Source organism: Monodelphis domestica, chromosome 3, assembly GCF_027887165.1.
Source record: "Monodelphis domestica isolate mMonDom1 chromosome 3, mMonDom1.pri, whole genome shotgun sequence".
Lineage (NCBI taxonomy): Eukaryota > Metazoa > Chordata > Mammalia > Didelphimorphia > Didelphidae > Monodelphis > Monodelphis domestica.
In genome coordinates, this window is record NC_077229.1 from 519,897,502 (window position 1) to 519,917,183 (window position 19,682).

The 19,682-nt window shown below is 36.6% G+C and overlaps 1 protein-coding gene across 2 annotated transcripts in view; it reads left to right on the forward strand.

Annotated features, from left to right (window-relative positions):
- Positions 1 to 19,682, forward strand: part of FBXL17 (F-box and leucine rich repeat protein 17) — a 449,402-nt gene that overhangs the window by 114,606 nt on the left and 315,114 nt on the right. For both annotated transcript variants that reach the window (XM_056824950.1, XM_001380499.4), the window contains one exon: positions 4,518 to 4,625. In XM_056824950.1, coding sequence (XP_056680928.1) covers positions 4,518 to 4,625 — 108 coding nt within the window. The remainder of the gene's footprint in view (positions 1 to 4,517; positions 4,626 to 19,682) is intronic.

The window sequence follows — 19,682 nt, forward strand, 5'->3', positions numbered from 1 at the left end:
CGCAAAAGTAGTTGCTAATAAAGGTGAATCGCCATGAAAGCGATCTCGGGCTTGGCAGCAGCTGGAGATGGTGGTGGCCAAAGAGCTGACGCGGCTGCCTCCAAACGGTCACATGATCGTGATGCTTGTGACCATCGGGCGCCACTGCGCCTCCTCTGTAAATGGCGGTAGTCACTCCCTCCTTCCTTCTCCGTCAGCCGATTTCTTTCTTCGCTTCAGGCCGTCATTCAGAGTCTCCAGATTATTTTTCTTCCTGCGGTTCTACGACAGCTGTCCAAGAAGCGGCCATTCCCTGCCCCTCTAGAATGACACACGATCCCATTTGTCTGGTAGTTACAGTTTTGTGTGCTACGGGTCCAGCCGGCCTTGCCGGGCTTACTGCAGATGGCTTCCCTTCAGACGCCGTGTTCCGGATGGGTAATTGCGCTTCCCTGTCCCGGAGCTTCTGTCTGTAGCCTTGACGCCACCGGACAGACAGACTCGTCCTCGAGCCTGGACATCTTGTGTAGGGGTTGTGTAGGTGCAGTCTCTGGAGACTGCATGCATTTATGATGATTTACTCGCGGGAGGGGGTGGCGGGAGAAAAGGCGTGAAATCCCAGGGCTGCGCCCCTCCCCGGCAAGAGAACCTTCCACTGACTCAGGCCCCAGCCAAGACCCGAGACTGACCCAGCCTGGAGCCAGAGGCGGCTCTTATGTAGATGAGCCTCAGGCCCCAGGGCGAGGGCGAGGCTGGGGTTCCCTTCATCTTCTTCGAAGCCTGCCTCCATGTTGGTGCCAGTAAAAGGACTGCCCTCGGCCATCGCTTTTCCCCAGCAAGTTACTCTGCACTTATATTTATGATTCGGTGAAGGAGGCTCAGCGTGCCCGACTTAGCAGAAGGAAGTCGTTGGGCCACACGAAAGGTCCTTCCGAGAGCAGCCTGTGTGACGGGAGAAAGACGAGCGCCTGGCTTTGAGGCTGTGATCCCGTGGAGCTGTTTAAGGTCCCGCTCTGGGTACTCCTCGCTTTCCGGTCCTCTAGTTTCCTCCCAACCCACACTGTTTGCGCGAATGCCTTCCGTGAGGCCAGCGGGGACTCCAGTTGGCCCAATACAAAAAGTATTACCCTGCGCATGTCCTGTGTTTTCTTCTAGAGGATGTAGGCTCCTGGGAGGCAGGACCGGCCCGGCACGGGCGGATACTTGGCAAAATCCCCCTTTGTACTTCTGCTTGCTGAGCCTCGGAGTGCTCCTGGCGTCTGAAAGCTCCCTTTTAGAAGAAGATTCCGGGTGTGTAGCCGGACGACTGTCACCGTGTCTACTTGGACAGCTTCGGTTTCGAGCTTTTTTGCTAAGTCTCTGCCTTATAATTTGCTTTCTTCAGTCAAGCAAGGTGACGCCAACTGACCTTCTTCGAAAAGGAGATGTGCTTTGGATTGTTTGAAAAGGAATGTTTGGGGGAAGCGGCCGCAGAGAGGCAGTATTTAAACATTCCCGTCCGGGTTTATGCATCCTTTACAAAACTGCTGTCACAGCGCCTTAGCGCACACCTACCAGTAAAGCAAACTAACACATAGTTCCCGTCTGACAGATTCCGCTTTCTTTTGCTCCCCTACACAGTCTACTGTTTCCTTGTGGACTTGGTTCACCTTTCTGCACTTGTGACCTGGGGCGAGTCCCTTAACCTTACTGGGCTCATTTTCCTTATGTGCAAAATGCTGGCTTCCGAGGCCTTGTCTAGTTCTAGATCCAAGATCCTCTGATTCAAGATGGGTCATTTTTTCCTATGTTGCACGTCAGATACGGGAGGGGGAGGGGGAAGGGGAGGGGAGGGAAAACATGAGTCTTACAACCATGGAAAAGTAGTCTAAACCATCTAATTAAATAGAATTAAAAAAAAAAAAAAGATTGGTCATTTTTGGATCTGAGTTCCAATATCTTTTAGTGTTGTTTTCTTTTATATTATGGTGTTTATTGTGCTTATTGTGCTCATAATGCATTTATTTTCTATCATTTTATACAATGGTTCAACATTCTCGCAATTCCTCATCTTTGCCATTTTAATGGTGCAACAATATTCTATTGCATTAATATATCCCAAATGATTCCCTAACCAGTGAACATCCACTTTTATTTCATTTTTTTTACTACAATAAAAAAGTGCTTTAAATATTTTGGTATGAAGTAGTCCTTTCCCAGAGTTATCTCTGTAGGAGGAAAGAAAGTAAGTAAGAAATTAGCCTGGGAAACAGGATTTTTCATAAGCTATTTGATATGAAGGGGTTGATATTTGGTGAGCTGGAGACACTTTGACATTCTGAAAAATACATAACTTGATTTTGTTTTAAAGAGTATTAAGAATATATAAAATATTCTGTATTCTTATAGAACAAGTAGAGTCAATACTGTGTATTGGCTCCAAGGCAGAAGAGTGGTAAGGGCTAGGCCATGGGGGTAAAGTGACTTGCCCAGGGTCACACAGCTAGGAAGTGTCTGAGGCCAGATTTTAACCTAGGACCTCCCGTGTCTAGGCCTGGCTCTCCATCCACTGAGCTACCCAGCTGCCCCCAGTATTTACTTTTATAATTGATTATATTATTTCATTTTGATTAAAGTTCAAATTTGGAAAAATCATCTACCTTTGTGAAATTTCATTTTAATCTAGGAAACATTCATGAATGTTAACATATTACACACCTGCAGCAAAAACATTTTCATAAACAAAAGACAATATGGCAGGTTATCGCTGTCCTTGTTTCTGTGAATCCCCCTGTGATAGACTTTCATTTGTTATAGTCACGTATAGAATTATTCATACTCCTGAAATATTAAAATATGAATCAATCCCTTCCACATGCATATGTGTCACAATTCTTGCAAAATTTCATGATCCTTTGGAACAGTATAAAGAACACTGGCTCTGTATTTTGAGGATTTTGTATCAAATCCCTCTCTTGAAATTAATGCTAATAAGCGATATGACCTTGGTCACATCATTTAATTTCCCTGACATGTAAAATGAGGAAGCTGGGCTAGATGGCCTCTGAGCTCCTTTCCAGCGCTACATCTTCTGACCCATAAAATTACAAACCATTTTGTGTTCATTTATTATAGTTGGAGATAAACCTTATAGCCAAAAACTCTCCGTTTACTAGGCATAAGATCTTGACAATGAACTATGTCTCAATTTATTACTTAAAAAACTGAAGGAGTTGGGACTAGGTGATGATTGCTTAATAATTCTCAAATTCTATGTTATTGTTATTTTAGATTTACAAAAATTATAGTGCAAAATTAATACTTGGACAGTTTAACCTGGGGTCAAATACATTCCCTTGGCGTATGATCTTGGTCAAGCAACTTAATCTCTCCAGTTTTCAGAAAATTCTTTATTTTATTAAGTTTTAGGTGGATTGCATTTGCATTGGTGAACTGAGATGTGTTGCTGTATCATAATAAATATTTATTTGTAGAATTTTAAATTTCCAAATAAGAAAAATAGTTTAATTCAATGAAATCTCTTATTAAAATTCTTGACTTTCCTATAATGGTTATTTAATTAGTGTTTCAAACTTTAATAAAACTGTACTATATAGGAAGGACCTGTGACTATTCCAGAGGACTGCTAATGAGGCATCCTGACAGAAAGGTGATGGACTTATGATTCAGAATAAGACTTGCATTTTCAGACACACCCAGTGTGGGAAGTTGTATTGCTTCGCCATACTACAAGTTGTGGTGGGGGTAGAGATTTGACTTTAGAGGTAGAATGGCTAAGAAACAAGGAAAAGAGGGACATTGAAGCATTTTTAAAAATCCAAAATAGTTTTCTGAATTTTTGTTGTTGAGGAGTAATCTTTTTTCAAAACATAGCTGCACACAAGATGGTTTATAGATATATGCTTTACAGAAACAATTTGAAATATTTCTTCAAAATAAAACCTCAGATGACTAACAGTGAAATATATAAATATATTTATAGTCACACCTTGTTTTTAAACTTTTATTTTACTTTTTCATTTCTTTGCCTCTCACAATTTCCACTGGGATTTGGTAAGGGGGAGATAATCAAAATTCTTCTTAAAAATATGCATTGTCAAACAAAACAAATTCATGCATTGGCCATGGCCAAAAAATACTTGCCTCAGCCTGTCCCTCGAGACCATTACCTGTCAGGAGATCAGTAGCATATTTCACCATGAAAACTCTGGTTAGTTATTATATCATTCAGAGTTCTTAAGCCTTTCAAAGTTGTCTTTACAGCATCATTGTTGTTGTTCTATAAATTATTCTCCTGGTTCTGCTCACTTTACTCTGTATCAGTCCATACATATCTTCCCAGATTTCTCTGAAACTATTTGTCGTCTTTCCTACAGCCCAACAGCATTTCGTTACCTTCATATAGCATCACTTGTTCCGGCACAGGCGCCCTCTCCCAAATCACCACATCACCCCTGACCATGAGCAGTTGCTCAGTTTATTGTGCTGCGCATCTTGGAACGTTATCTTTCCTAACTTTCTCTATATTTTTCACGCAGGTGACAGATCAGTCAGTAAAAGCATTTGCTGAACACTGTCCTGAACTACAGTATGTTGGTTTTATGGGCTGTTCTGTTACTTCAAAGGGGGTCATTCACCTAACAAAGGTAGGTACAATATCTGTATCTTTCCATCCATGATTATCACCCAAGTTCTTGGCCTCAGTAGCATAGATACAATGTCAGACTTTAATATAAAAATAATTTTCAGTAATACCACATTCTCTACTGTTTAAAAAAAGGTACATTTGTGTTTTGTTTTTTAAAAGTTAATTTAAAATAAGTTTTAAAAAATGGTGTTATTTTACTATTGATGGAGTTATTCATTGTTTCAACCTAGTTCTAATTTGGGTCCTAATTCTGGGTCCTAATTTGGAATTATATGAGAGCAGTGATGAAACTGTCCATATTGCATGATTTAGCCATCCTACGATTGCACAGATGCTCTAAGTTTTCTACAAGCATTTATTACGTGCCAGACACTATGCTAGCTCTAGAGATAAAAGACAAAAATAAACCAGTTTTTACATTTTGCATTTTATCCAAAAATTCAACTTGCACACATATAAGTAAATTGAAAATGTATATGAAACAAATTCGTGGTCATTTTTGTGGGAAGCAAGTAACATCGAGGGGATCAGATTTGTGCTTTAAGACTTCTTAGGCAAAGGCTTCTATGAATTAAAATATTCATAGCAGCGTCATCGTTAATAGCTGGTCCACTTAACTTGTTGCCTTACCTTCCTAGGCTACTCCTCCATCCACCTCTGTAGTTATATTTTACATACTGATTTTTGTATATATTGTCCTCCCCCCCCTTAGAATCTAAGTTTCTTAAGGGCCAGATATAGCCTTGCCTTTTCTTTTTTTTTTTCCAGATTATACACTTTGATACAAATTTCAATAATCATTTTCTGACTTGTCGTGATTCATACTTTGTTCCTCCCTACCACCCAGCGCCCTCCCTGAGCTAGCTGATAATAGATTGTGGCTGGTACTCTACTTGTGTTGTCATATGATAGGTATTGCCATGTTTGTCATAATGGGAAAGAAGACGAATATCTCTTACATTAGAGAAAAATTCGTGGAGGAAATAAAGTGAAGAAGGGATACTTCAATCAGGCCCTCAGTGCCTTCTCTGGAATTTTCCAGGATCCTTGCTTTGCTGATCATGGTCAAGTCCTTCACATTGATCAGCATTCTTTATTGCTCTCTTGGTTCTGCTCGCTTCACTTTGCATCACTTCATAAAAGTCTGACTTTTAAAAATCATCATTTTTTCAGGCATAATAATATTGCATTACAATGCTAAATCACAGCTTGTTCAGCCATTCCTCAATTGATGGCTGTATCTTCAGTTTCCAGTTGCTACAAATATTTTTTTACAAATAGGTCCTTCCCCTCTTCTTTGTGACATAATAGTGACATTGCTGGTCAAAAGAACAGTTTACTGTTCCTTTGGGTATGATTCCAAAGTGTTCTCCAGAGTGATTGTATTAGTTCACAACTCTCCCAGCAGTGATTTAGTGGCCCCATTTTTCCGCATCCCCTCCATTTTCCTTTTTCGTCATGCGAGCCATTCTGATGGGTCCCTACTGATCAGTCCACAGAGGCATTTGGCTGATCAAGTTTAGCGGACAGGGGACGATTTGTATGAACTGAAACATAATGAGATAAGCAGAAACGAAAGAGCAATAGGCACAGTACTTCCAATAATGTAATGAAAAGATAAAAAAGGAGAAAATTAAAAAAAAAAACACCTGAGAAAGTCACTAGAAGCCAAAGTCTAGTAATTGAAAAATAAGTGAGTCTCCCAAGCATCGATAAAGAGACCTAATTGTTGTATATACCATCTAGCCATTGAGAATATTTTTGTTTGTTTTACTTCATCCCAAAGGAGACTTCTGTAGCTGGAGAGGAAGTTGTCTTTTTTTTTCCTCCAGGACTCAGAATGATGTAAAAAAAGACAACCATAAAACGAATTAAAACAAAACAAACAATCTATGTAAAGAATCCATCATTTGGGGTTCTAATTCTGATACTTCAGCACGTGGGCATCTTTCATTTCATCAACGAGATTCTTTACCACCCTTGGGTGACCCTGTCAGCCCTTTATAGCTTTCACGGATGGCCTTTGAGAACTCCTGTGGTGAAAACATTCATTTCCCTCGACCTGACTTAGGAGTCTCTGAACTTAGCGAGGGGGCCGTGAGACGGGGGGATGCGGTGCAGCGCAGCCCTTGGGCCACATCTCGCCCTATGCCAGCTTTGAGGCTCCGCTGGCCCCCCCGACTAGGTCAGTCACCAAGCAGGATAGTAGTAAAGAGGCTCGTGAGGCAGCCGAGCTGGGTAGGGTTGGATATGGTCTTAAGTGGCCATGAGGAGCGTTCACGTTGGAATGGCCTCCTGACTGTGGACCTCATGAAGCAGAGGTTTCAGCCACTTTGCGTGATGAGGGTAAACATATAGACGAATGCACGCATCGTGTCCGTAACACGTATGTGCCGCAGACTTCCACATGTGTTTAGGGACCAGTTCAGTACGCAGCTCACGCGCACTTCCAGCACAGGTGCTGGCAAGCTCATGACGTGTCTCCGTGTTGTGCGAGTCTTTTGGGTCTTTTCTGCTTTGTAGAATAGTAGCACAGGACCAAATCTAATATTTATAATTATATTAATTATATAATATATATATAATATATATAATATATATATAATATATTATATATATTATATATATAATATATAATTAATTATATAATATATATATAATATATATAATATATATATAATATATTATATATATTATATATATAATATATAATTAATATAATGTTGGATTATATAATATTTTCTAGTTACCTTTTGGAGGAAGGGAAGACTTTTAAAGCAGTGCCACAAAATACTGACTGGTACAGCGTTATCAGCCCTGGTCTAGCTTGAGAGCAAGAGAGACGCAGCTGCTCCCTTCGTGGAGTCCGGCCAAACTGACACCCGCTGATTTTCCAGGAACAGCCTCTGTGTCCAGTTTCTGCTCCTGGGAACGTTCTAAGCGGCATGTTGGCCCTGCAACCTCTCATGCATCCAGCTTTGCAACATCCCTTATATAGTACATACATATACACATACATACACACACACACACATGTATGTATACGCAAATTAACTTGAGAAGATTCATCTGAAAATTGGGGAAAAAATGTCTTGGCTGCTTCTCATTGGGAAGGGGTGTGTCAGACGTCTATCAAAGGAGACTGCAGGTTTAAACAGTCCTGATTCTTGCTACAATAATAATGGCTTATGTCATCATGTGAGTTCCTGTCTTAATCAGACAAAAATGCAGGGTGACATTTTAAATCTTGAGGGGACTCAAGGATCTTTCTAGCATATATCGATTTATTCTGGTTGAAAATCAGACAGTAAGTTCATAATTTAAATCTCAGAGGGTTAATAGTATAATTTTTTTCATTTATAATTTTTCATTCATTTCATTTATAAAATGAAAAAAAATTATACTATTAAACCTCTTATATATATATATGGCTTTTAAAAATTCCTTTCTATCCCACATCTTAATCCTAGCTTTGCCACTGACTAGTTAAAAGACATTAGAAAATTAACCTCTTTGGATCTGTTTTGATATAGGAAGTGTTTTTTGGTGGGAGTGGGGTAGGAGTTCAGCTAGTTCCCCTCTGCTTCTAACATTCTAGGAATCTAGGAGACTTTGAATAGTCATCTGGTACATCTTCAATAAAAGCAAACGTTACTCTGCACCTTTGCCTCATTGCCAATGAATATATACTCAGTTAATTAACAAGCATTTTTAACACACTCATGATGTGCCAGGTACTGTGCCAGGCACTGAAGACACAAATATAAAGAATGAAACAATTCCTGATAACAAGAAGGTTATATTTGGGGTGTGTGTGTGTGTGTGTGTGTGTGTGTAAGTAATAAAAGAGGGAAATAAATACAACTAAATAGGATGTTCAGTTCCAGGGATTGGATGAAGGGTATTAACAGTTAGGTCTGGATACTATATCACAAGAATTTATCATTAAAAAATGTGGGGAAAATCCAAGAAAAAAAGCAACCTTTTAAAAAATAGAAATGGTCAAAGGGAAATGGTGGTTACAAAAACTCAGTGAAGAAAATAATTTCTTAAAAATTAGAGCTGGCTCCTAGCTTTCAGACTGGCTACATGGCCAAAAAGAAAATTAATAAATCTTAGGATATGTGGGAAAATTGGGACATGAATACACTATTGGAACTATGAACTGATAGACCAATTCTAGGGAGCAATAAAAAACCACACATTTAAAGGGCCATAAAACTGTGAGAACCCTGTGACCCAGCAATACCCAAAGGGATCAGAGAAGGAATAAAACCTTACCTATACTAAGATATTTTTAGCAGTTCTCTTTGTAATGGAAAATATTTGGAAAATGAGGGGTTGCCCTTCACTTGGGGAATGCCTGAACAAGTGGTGCTATTTGATGGTAATGGAATACTATTGAGCCATAAGAAATGAAAAATAGGGTGATTTTAGAAAGACCTAGAAGGACTTACATGAACTGATGCAAAATGAAGTGAGCAGAATGAACACTCCCAGGAATATGATAGCCAAATTCCAGAGCTCACAGACCAAAAAGAGACTATCACAAGCAGCCAGCAAAAAACTGCTAAATATTGTGGAGCACATTCCATTTAAAATAATTATAGACAATATAAAATACTCAGGAGTCCATCTGTCAAGACAAACCCGGGAAGTGTTGGAACAAAATGACAAAACATTTTTCACCGTAACAAAGTCAGATCTAAACAACTGGACAAACCTAAGTTGCTCATGGGTCGTTGAAGCTGCTATAATAAAAATGACAGTTCTACCTATTCTAAACTATATATTCGCTACCGTATTAGTAAGACGACCAACATTATTTCATAGAACTAGAAAAAAATAGAATTTATCTGGAAGAGCCAAAAGTCGAGAATATCCAAGCAATTATGGGGGGAACGTATAAAGGAAGGTGAGCAGGCAGGACCAGATCTCGAGCTGTATTCTAATGTGGTGATCATCAAAGCAGTCTGGCACTGGCAAAGGAATAGAGTAGGCTCACAATCTGCAATAGAAAATGACTGTAGCAATACAGTGTTGGATGAACCCAAAGATCTAAGTTTCTGAGAAAAGAACTTGCTCTTGGACCAAGACGGCAAAACAGTATGGCAGCACGCAGGTCTAGGTGGGCACGTAAGAGCTGCCACCACAAGCAAACGATCGGGGCTGGGATAGTTTATGCACTAGATCTATGTATAGGGAAGAATTTGTGACGAACCTCACGAGAAGTAAAATGGGTCATTTGACCACAGTAATTTGAAAGGTTCTACACAAACAACAGCAATGCCGCTAAAATTAGATGGAAAACAAAAACCTGGGAAAACTGAAGAGCAAGCTCCTGTGACAAAGGCCTCCGATCTCACATAATAGAGACCCGAGTCAGAAGAATACAAGTCACTCCCCAGTTGACACATGGTTAGAGAATGTGAAGAGGGAGGTTTCAGATGGAGAAATCTGAACTTTAGTCTCATAATAAAACGCTCCAAACAAAATTAAATGCCAATTAAGACGATTCTAAGGTGCCACCGTCAGAGTGGCCGATATGACTAAATGTTGGAGGGCTGTCAAGATTGGGCCACGAAATGCATTTTTAGTGCAGTTGTGAACCGATCCAGTCCCTCTGGAGAGAAGTCTGGACCGACGCTCCTTTGATCTAGCAGCACGACCAGTGGTCTGTACCCCCTAGAGATTTTTTAATGGAAGAGAATGTATTTGTCCACACGTATCTACATGTAGGTCAGCTCCTTTATGGCGGCAAAGAACGGGAAAGTGGGGACGCCCATCCGTTGCAGAATGACCAAACCAGTGGTGGAGGGCTGTCACATACCACTATGCGACAAGAAAGGATAAGGAGGAAGATTTCAGAAGCATCTAGAAAGACCTGCTTGTACTGGAGCCAAAGATTATAATCCAGTCGCAGTAATGTTGGATGAACAGCTTCGTCACCTGCCTACACTCGGCATACGAGGGTTCGAGACAACTCGATGGGCTCAGAGGAAGGACTGATGGGGTCCAAGTGCCGAACAAAGCAAGCTCTCCTTCACTTACTTTCTTCATGTTTTTTATTTATTTTTTATATGCCTTCTACAGCGGGACAGTTATGAAACCTGTTGTGTGACAGCACATATGTGTACCCAATAGCAAATTGAGGTGGGGGGAGGGGTAGCACCCAGAGTTTTAACCAGTAAATAAAAATGAATAAAAATTAAAATGAAAGAAATGAATCCATTTCTCCAAGTATAATATTGTTTATTAACAGGAACATTAGATTTGCTTGTACCTCAAGGACAGGGCAACCAATTGCTTCCTCTGCACAGAAAGATGCCAAATGTCTATAATCTTTTACACTGAGGTTTGTCTTCCTTCAGACTGGCCTGATAATCTCTTCTTTGGACATTCCCCAGCTGTCCTAAGTAGCGGATATTTTAAGGAGGGGGCTGACTTGGAGATCTCAGCTCCTCCTCTATGACTTCATTGTAGGGAAAACAAGACCCTTGTAAATGCTGGGTCTGCGAATGATGGCCTCACTCAAGTCCTTGGGAAACGGCTTGACTTTCGGGGACTAGAGTTTGGGGGAATGAATATTCATAGAAATGTTACTAATAAATAATATAATCCAACATTCACTTTCTTCAGTGGAAGGAGGGAGGGAGAAAACGTGGAACTTGAAATACAAAATGAATGTCGTCAAAAATGGTTTTTACATGAATAGTGAAAAAAATTAAAAAGTTCTTGAAGGAGTCCAGCATCTGGAATCTCCATCTTGTCTATAGGTGATACATGTTAGTTGTATGAACCTATGTACGTCATTTAACCATCTTTTTCTTCCTAAACAACACTAATACTAATAATTCTGGTATGCACTGATAGAAGGAATTTCCATACCAGCTAGTTATTTTCATAGGTCCTGAAGGTAAAATAAATTGTTTATCATCATCATCATCGTCATCGTCATTCTCTTGTATGAGTATTTAAAAGTTTTTTATCAAGATACTTTTCCTATCACCTCAGTTTGCAGATATATCTTTCTTCCTCTTCTCTCTAAGAATCAGCCTTTTTAGCAAAGAATAATAAAGAGAAAAAGGGAAACTAGCTATCATATAAAACAGTTACTTTGTCTTCATCGGCTTTTCTATATTCTTTATGCAAAATTTCTCACAACCTATTATTCCATTATATAGACTGCAGTTTAACAATTTTCCGATTGAGCAATACCTACTCTCTTTTCAGTTTCTTCCTCCTAGAGAAAGAGCTTCTGTAAAGAGGTTGTAGGGAACTTTTAAGAAAACTTCTGTTCCCTGAGATGCTTCTACGATTAATAACTATTTTTCTTCCTAGGCGTAGTTATCAAGTTAACCATTTTTTTTGGTCATGTCTTACTCCTTGTGACCCCATTTGAAATTTTCTTTGGCAAAGATATTGGAATGGGTATTTTATGCTCATTTTCTATTATAGAGGAGGAAACTGAAGCCAGTAGGGCTAAGTGACTTACCCAGGTCACCCAGCTATTGGGTGTCCGAGGCCAGATTAGATCTCAGGAAAACTTGTTTTTCTGACGCCACTGCACCATTTTATTGTCCACTAGCTATGTTCCAGGCACTGTGCTAAGTACTGGACATATAAATATGAGCAAGGAAGACAGCCTCCCCCCTCAGACAGCTTGTTTTCTAATGGGGAAGACAAGCGTGTCCAGAGGAGCACGGTTTGGAGCTGAGAGGACAGCGGCTGCAGTTGAGACTAGCCCGTTACTCCCGTATATGGACTAAGAGGGTCCTAATACTGCCTCACTGATACACTTTCAGGTTTACAAATGTCTTTCTTCATGGATTTGTGTGAGAGGCAGTTCAAGTAACAGCATTATCAGGGTACAGAGAAGAAAACTGAAAATGAGTGAAACGAAGCATTTTGCCCTCTTCCACAGCTGTTCGTGGGTCAAGAGCTGAGATTCCAATCCACATCCCCTGTGTTTGAGTGGAGGGCTTTGTGTGTGCGTGTGTACAAATAATGAAAAGTTTAATAAGATGGCATTATTCTTTCTTCTTCTCTGCTCTCAAATGAGTATCAGTACTCTTGGAACCACATTAATTTACATGGCTTATTTGATTATTTCTTATTATTTCTCTTTTTCTATCAAAGGTACTTCTGTCCTTCCACTTACCTAGATTTGTAACCTTGATGCTATCCTGGAATGTCCCTCATCCACATATATGATCAGTTGCCACATCATGTCATTTCTATCTCTATAATATTTCTTAATATTCTTAGTCTCACGCCATGACTGTCACACGTTAATCACCTTTCACCTGGAATGAATGAATGAAAAACATTTCTTGGGACATAATATTCTGAGGGTGATAGAGACCCATGCTGTGTAAGCAAGAGGGATACAAATAGAAAATCTTGCTTTCAGAGAGCTCATATTCTATTAAAGAGATAACATATAAGGAGGTTTCTGCTGGAAGTTTGGTTTAATGATCCTATGCTCTCACAGTACAGTTGCAAAGCAGATGACAATGCTTCTTTAATGTCATTTCCTTAGATGAAATCATCAGTTTCTAGTGTAGAACCATTTGACACTGCTGAGGACTTGATAACAAGAATTTTACTTTCTTGTTCTTCAGTAATTGGATTATTAAAATAGGTTCTGAATTTATTTTCATGCCTTGTCTCTCTCCTCTCCAATCTGTCTTTAACTGACAACCTGATTTCTCCAAGATATAAATCTATTTCATTCTCATTAATAAATTCCTGTTCTTTCAAGATCAAGTATAAACTTCTCTGTTTGGCATTTCAAAACTCTACCCCAACTTACCTTTCCAGGTTTTTTGTATGTTATTTCCTTCCATGCACCCTTTCGTCCTTCTAGATTGACCTTCTTGCTATCCTTTGATACATGCTATTCTAACTGCTACTGCTATGACTTTTCACTAATGTCCCACATTTCTGAAATGCACTTTTTCCTTTAGAAATCCTAGTTTCCTTCTGTGTTCAGTGCTTATTAAAACTTTCTTTCCCAGCGGGGAGATTCACAGCTATATTTTGATACTTTTAGATATACAGAATTTAAAGTGAGCAAGGATTAAATTTTTTCTCTACCATATACTAATTTGTGATTGTAGACAGTTATCTCTAATTTCTATAAGATTCAGTTTCCTTATTTTTAAAACGAGAATGGTAAGAATAAGATCTGCATTTTTGAAGAGAATTCACAAACTTGCAATACTTCATATTGAAGAAATCTCAAATCTAGACCAAAGGAATAATAATTATAAGTGCTTAAATCACAGGTTTTTGAGGTTGAAATGGCATAACACACATAGCACTTTGTAAACTCTAAAGAACTTTACAAGCATCAGTTATGGCACTATTTTTACCATTAAAAAGTGGTACCTTTACAAAAATTGTCCATTTATTAGGGCACAAAAACATTATAGTTAAATATGAAAAGCAGAAATATATTAGATGCATCCTTTTCAGACCATAATGCAATAAAAATTATATGTAATAAGAGCCCATGGAAAGACATTGTAAATTAATTGGAGGCTAAATAACTTAGTTTTAAAGAATGAGTGGGTTAAACAGCAAGAAACATTAAAGAAAGATTAATAGTAAGAGTACCAAAATCTATGGGATATAGCAAAAGCAGTTATTAGTGGAATATCTAAATCCTTATGCTAGTAAAATAGATAAAGAACAGGAAAATGGACTGGGAATGCAACTAAAATAATAGAAAAAGAATAAATTAAAAATCATCAATTAAATACAAAATTAGAAATCCTAAAAATCAAAGGTAAGATCTATAAAGTTGTATGTAAAAAATTGAATTAATAAATAAAACTAGGAATGTATTTTATGAAAAAATTAAGAAAGATAAATCATTGGTTAATGATTTTAAAATGGAGAAGAAAATCAAATCACTAGCACTAAAGATCAAAAGGGTGACTATTTCACTAATGAAAATGAAATAATTTTCTCAATTATGTCAACACATTTAGCAATGTAAGTGAAATAGAAGAATATTCACAAAAATATCAACTGAATAGACCAGCCTTGTTGAAGTATTGGCACATATACTCAACTGGCACTGGGGAGGTGCTCCATTTCCCCTCTTCCCAGTGCCTGAGGACATTTTTTGCATGCCCTGACCCCTCTGTCCAGCCACCCAAAGTGAGCACTTCCTCCCTCTGCTCTCTGGAGTAATGTGTGGGGCCCACAGGCAGCTTGAAATTACAGTTTGGGCATGTGAACTTGGAAACCTTCTCCAATGCTGGCCTAGACTATCAGAGGAGGAAATAGAATGTCTAAATAAACCTATTTTAGAAAAAGAAATTGAATAGGCTATAAATGAACTTTCTTAGAAAAAGACATCAGAACCAGATGACTGCTCAAGTGAATTCTACCAAACATTTAAAGATTAATGAATTTAACATTAAATTATTTAAAATAGCTAAAAGAGGAGTCTTACCAAACTCCTTTTATGAAACAAATATAGTGCTGATACCTAACCCAGGAATTGCAAAAACAGGGTAAGAAAATTAAACCAATTTAATTAATAAATTTGAATACAAAAATCCTACATAGAATACTAGCTAGAAAACTACAATAATATATCACAAAGATTATATACATTGTGACCAAATAGGATTTATATCAGAAAGGCAAGGGTGGTTTAATTTAAGAAAGATATTAACACAATTGATTATATTAATAACAAGAGTAACACAAATAATATGATTATATAGTAAATGCAGAAAAAAGCCTTTGACAAAAATACTCATTCCCATTAAAAAACTAGAAAGCATAAGTATGAATGGATTTTTTTCTTAACGTTACAAAGCATTTGCCATAAGTCATAATCAAGTATTATTGGTAACAGGGACAAGCTTAAAGCACTAAGATCAGGAGTGAAACAAGGCTACCTATTATCACCAATATTATTTCATGTAGAATTAGAATGTTAGAAAACGCTTTAAGAAAAGAAAAAGAAATTGGAGGAATCAGAGTGGGTGAAGAGGTAATAAAATAATCTCTTTTTGAAAACAATATAATGGCATATGTAGAAAATCGTAGAGATTATATATAGTCTTTCACCTTGGAACTAATATTTAGTATCAGTTCTAAGATTAAATGTAAGAATTAAAAAAAAAAAAGAATGTTGCCTTGGCACTGGATGAGTTTTACACTCAAAGATCCATTTAAACCTTAAGAATCTTAATAGATGAGCTTTAGATGTAACAAGGAATATGGAATTTGAAGGTGAAGAAACTCCCACTACTAATGAAAATTGAGGATGTAAAACCTGATGAAGTAACTAAATCTGCTCTCAGTGATGATATCAACTTTGAAAAAATCTGCAAAAAGCCAGATTCCACAGCATCTGAAAGAGCAATTGCTAGACTAGCTACACATCCATTATTGAAGAAAGAAATAGATGCACTAAAAGCTGCTGTCAGAGCATTTAAAGATGCAAGACAGAATATTACTGAAGGCGATTCATTGAAAGATTCTTCAGAAGAAAATTACAGTGAGGAGATGGGGATAAAGCAAAGCTCTCATAACAATTTGAATAAATTCAAACACCTGATACCTAACCCAGGAATTGCAAAAACAGAGTAAGAAAATTAGACCAATTTAATTAATAAATTTGAATACAAAAATCCTACATAGAATACTAGCTGCAGACTACAATAATATAGGTACAGTAAAAAAGGGGGGAAATGTTAAAACATTCTCAAAGAAGCCAAACATACTTGAAAAAAATGGGTAAGGTAGAACATAAACAAAAAATGGCAAACCTTTCACATGTGGCACCTTTCACATGTGGCATTAAAACCTTTTCAAAAGTCTTCCCAGATTGATTGTGAAACCTAAAATATTCCTGTAGAACCAGAAAAGAAAAATCTCCCCAGCACTAACAAGATAAACAGATAAAAAATTTCTACTGTTCTCACTAATAATGACAGTGGTCTGGAAGAACAGAGTGAAGAAGAAAAGGAATATTTTGATGATAGCACAGAAGAAAGGTTTTATAAACAGTCTTCACTGTCTGAAGATAGCAATAGTGATGATGATTTCTTTATTGGTAAAATTAAGTGAACCAGAAAGAAGGAAAATAATTGTTCTTCTTCATGTAAGGACTGAAAGACTCCCAAAAAACCATTTCCTGAAAAAGAAAAGCTTGAGACTCCAAAGAGTGTGGAGAAAATGAGGCCAACTACCAAAGCCAGGAAACTAGAATCAACATTTTTTTCTTCTTTATCTGAATACAGAAGGACAAGAAGAAATGCCAGAAAACATCCTTCTAAAAACAGAATTCCAGCATTCCAACACAATGAAACTCAGATCAAGAATCATCTTGACAGGTGTGCATACGAAACCTGAAAATAAGAAGTCGCAGTTGCAACAGCCCCTTCATTCTTCTTGGGAAGAGTGTTAGAAATGAAAAGAACAAATGTCTAAAATTACAGTATTTCAAGGGGAAAAAAATTACATTTGATGCTGACTAGTATTTTTTTATGTGTGAATTTTTGCATTAGTTAAGATTTCCCTTATTTTTTGTCTGTTTGAAATAATAATTTTTACTTTTTATTTTTGAATATCTTTCTTTTGAATACTTTAAGGAGGCAAAGACTTTTAAATATTTATTTTGTTTTAATTCTATAATTAAGTTTGTGTATATGTGGTGCACATCTGACTAAATTACATTAAAAAATAAAAATTACTGTAATGATGCCTGTAAGAAAATTAAATATCATGTTCTTGAAAAGTAAAAAAAAGTAGCAGAATATAGAAAAAATCCACACAAATCATAAACATTTTTGTGTATAGAGATATCCCATTTAAAATAATCACAATTATAATAAAATTGTCATGAATATACCTGCCAAGACAAACCTAGCAACTATAAAAAATAAAAAGTATATAAAAAATAAAAAAGTAATAAGTATAAATATGATATATAAATATAAATTTATAAATAAATAAATGTAAACATAAGACCTTTAGCCAAAAAAGTCATTTAAAATATTGGAGAAATATTATTCTTGGGTGGGCAAAACCAATATAATTAAAATTACAATCCTACTTAAACTAATCTACTTATTCAGTGTCACCCCAATTAAATTACTAAAAAATAATTTTACTGAGTTAGAAAAAATAATACAACTCATTTGGAGGAGTAAAAGATAAAGAATATAAAATGAATTAATAAAAATATGTAAAGGAAAGATACCTAGAAATAACAGATTTTAAATTGTTTTATAAAGCAATAATTATTAAAATTATCTGATATTGATTAAAAAATAGAAAGGAATATCATTGGAACAGATCAGATAAATAGCAAATGGTATTAAAAGAGTATGGTAACCTTGTATTTCACAAAAGTATAGAGTAAGAACTTACTATTTGGTAAAAATTGCTGGAAAATTGGAAAATAATTTGGCAAAAAGTAAGTATAGACAAATATCTTACACTATTTACCAAGGTAAGATAAAAATGGATACATGACCTAGACATAATAGGAGAAATTATAAGGAAATGAGAAGAACATGGAATATATTACTTATCAGATTTATAGATAGGAGAGGAATTGAGTCAAGAAGAGATGAAGGAGAGTATGTGATATGTAAAAGGGATAATTTTGATTATATCAAACTAATAAGGCTTTGTAGAAATAAAACTAGTGTAGCCAAGATCAAAAGGAAAGCGGAAAATTGGGAAATTTTTTTCTTATAGTTTTTCAGATAGAGATCTCTTATCTAAAATATATAGAAAACATAAAATTTATAAGAATAAGAGCCATACCCCAATTGATAAATGGCCAAAAGCTATGAACAGACATTTTTGGATGAAGAAATAAAAGCCACAAATAGGTACGGGTATAAGTATATGAAAAAAATGCTCTAAATCATTATTAATTAGAGAAATGCAATTAAAGAAAACATTAAGATACCATTGGACCCAATGATAAATGTTGGAGAGGATGTGGAAAAATGGGGACACTAATACATTCTTAGTTTAACTGTGAATTGAATTAACCATTTTAGAGAGCTATTTGGAATTATGCACAGAGTTATAAAACTCTTAGACCCATCAATACCATTTTTTGGGATCTGTTTCTCAAGATAATTAGGGAAAAGGTGAAAGAATTTATATGTTCCAAAATATTTATAGTAGCTCTTTGTGTGTGTGTGTGTGTGTGCAGAAAACTGGAAACAGAAGGGATGTACATCAATTGGGAACATCAAATGTGAACAAATTGTGGTATAAGATTTTGATGGAATACTACTGAGCCCTAAGAAGCAATGAAGCGAAGTTAATTTTTAAAAAAAAGTTGGAAAGACCTACATGAAATAACGAAAAGTGAAACCAGTAGAATCTGGAGAACATGATATACAGCTACAAAATTGATATTTGAAGAATAACTTGTGCATGTCCATATCCACCTCCAGGTTATGAACTGAAAAATAGAAACATGAAAGACGTAATTTTTATTTATGCATCTTTTTGTTGGGTGCTACCTTCAGTACTGTGGTGAGAATAGGGAGGGTTTGGGATACTTGGGAATAAATTCTTCTAGGAAAAAAAGTTGTTCTCACACACATGCACAAAAGTGGAGATGATCATAACATCATAGCTTAGAATTGGAAAGAACCTTAGGAGATATCTAATATAACCTCCTGATTTTATTGATTGGTGACTTAAAGCCTGGGATATGAAGTTACTTGTTTAAAGATATATAACTTACATATGTAAGAGCTAGGATTCAATCCTAGATCCTTTAAGAGGGTCTGAATGCCATTTAATATTTTTATTCATTTTTTATTAGTGGCCTTGTCCAAAAAAATAAAACCTCTCAATAATAGCTTTTACATAAAACATTAAGATATATTAGTGAAATAATTATGATGTAATATACTATGCATAATGTATCAAGTATACATCTTTACATAGTTTTAAATCTTTTAAATGTCAAAGTGGACCTTTAAGTGACAAAAAAGTCATAGACCTTCATTGACAGTAACTTTGATATAAATTTCTGTTTTTGTTGTTT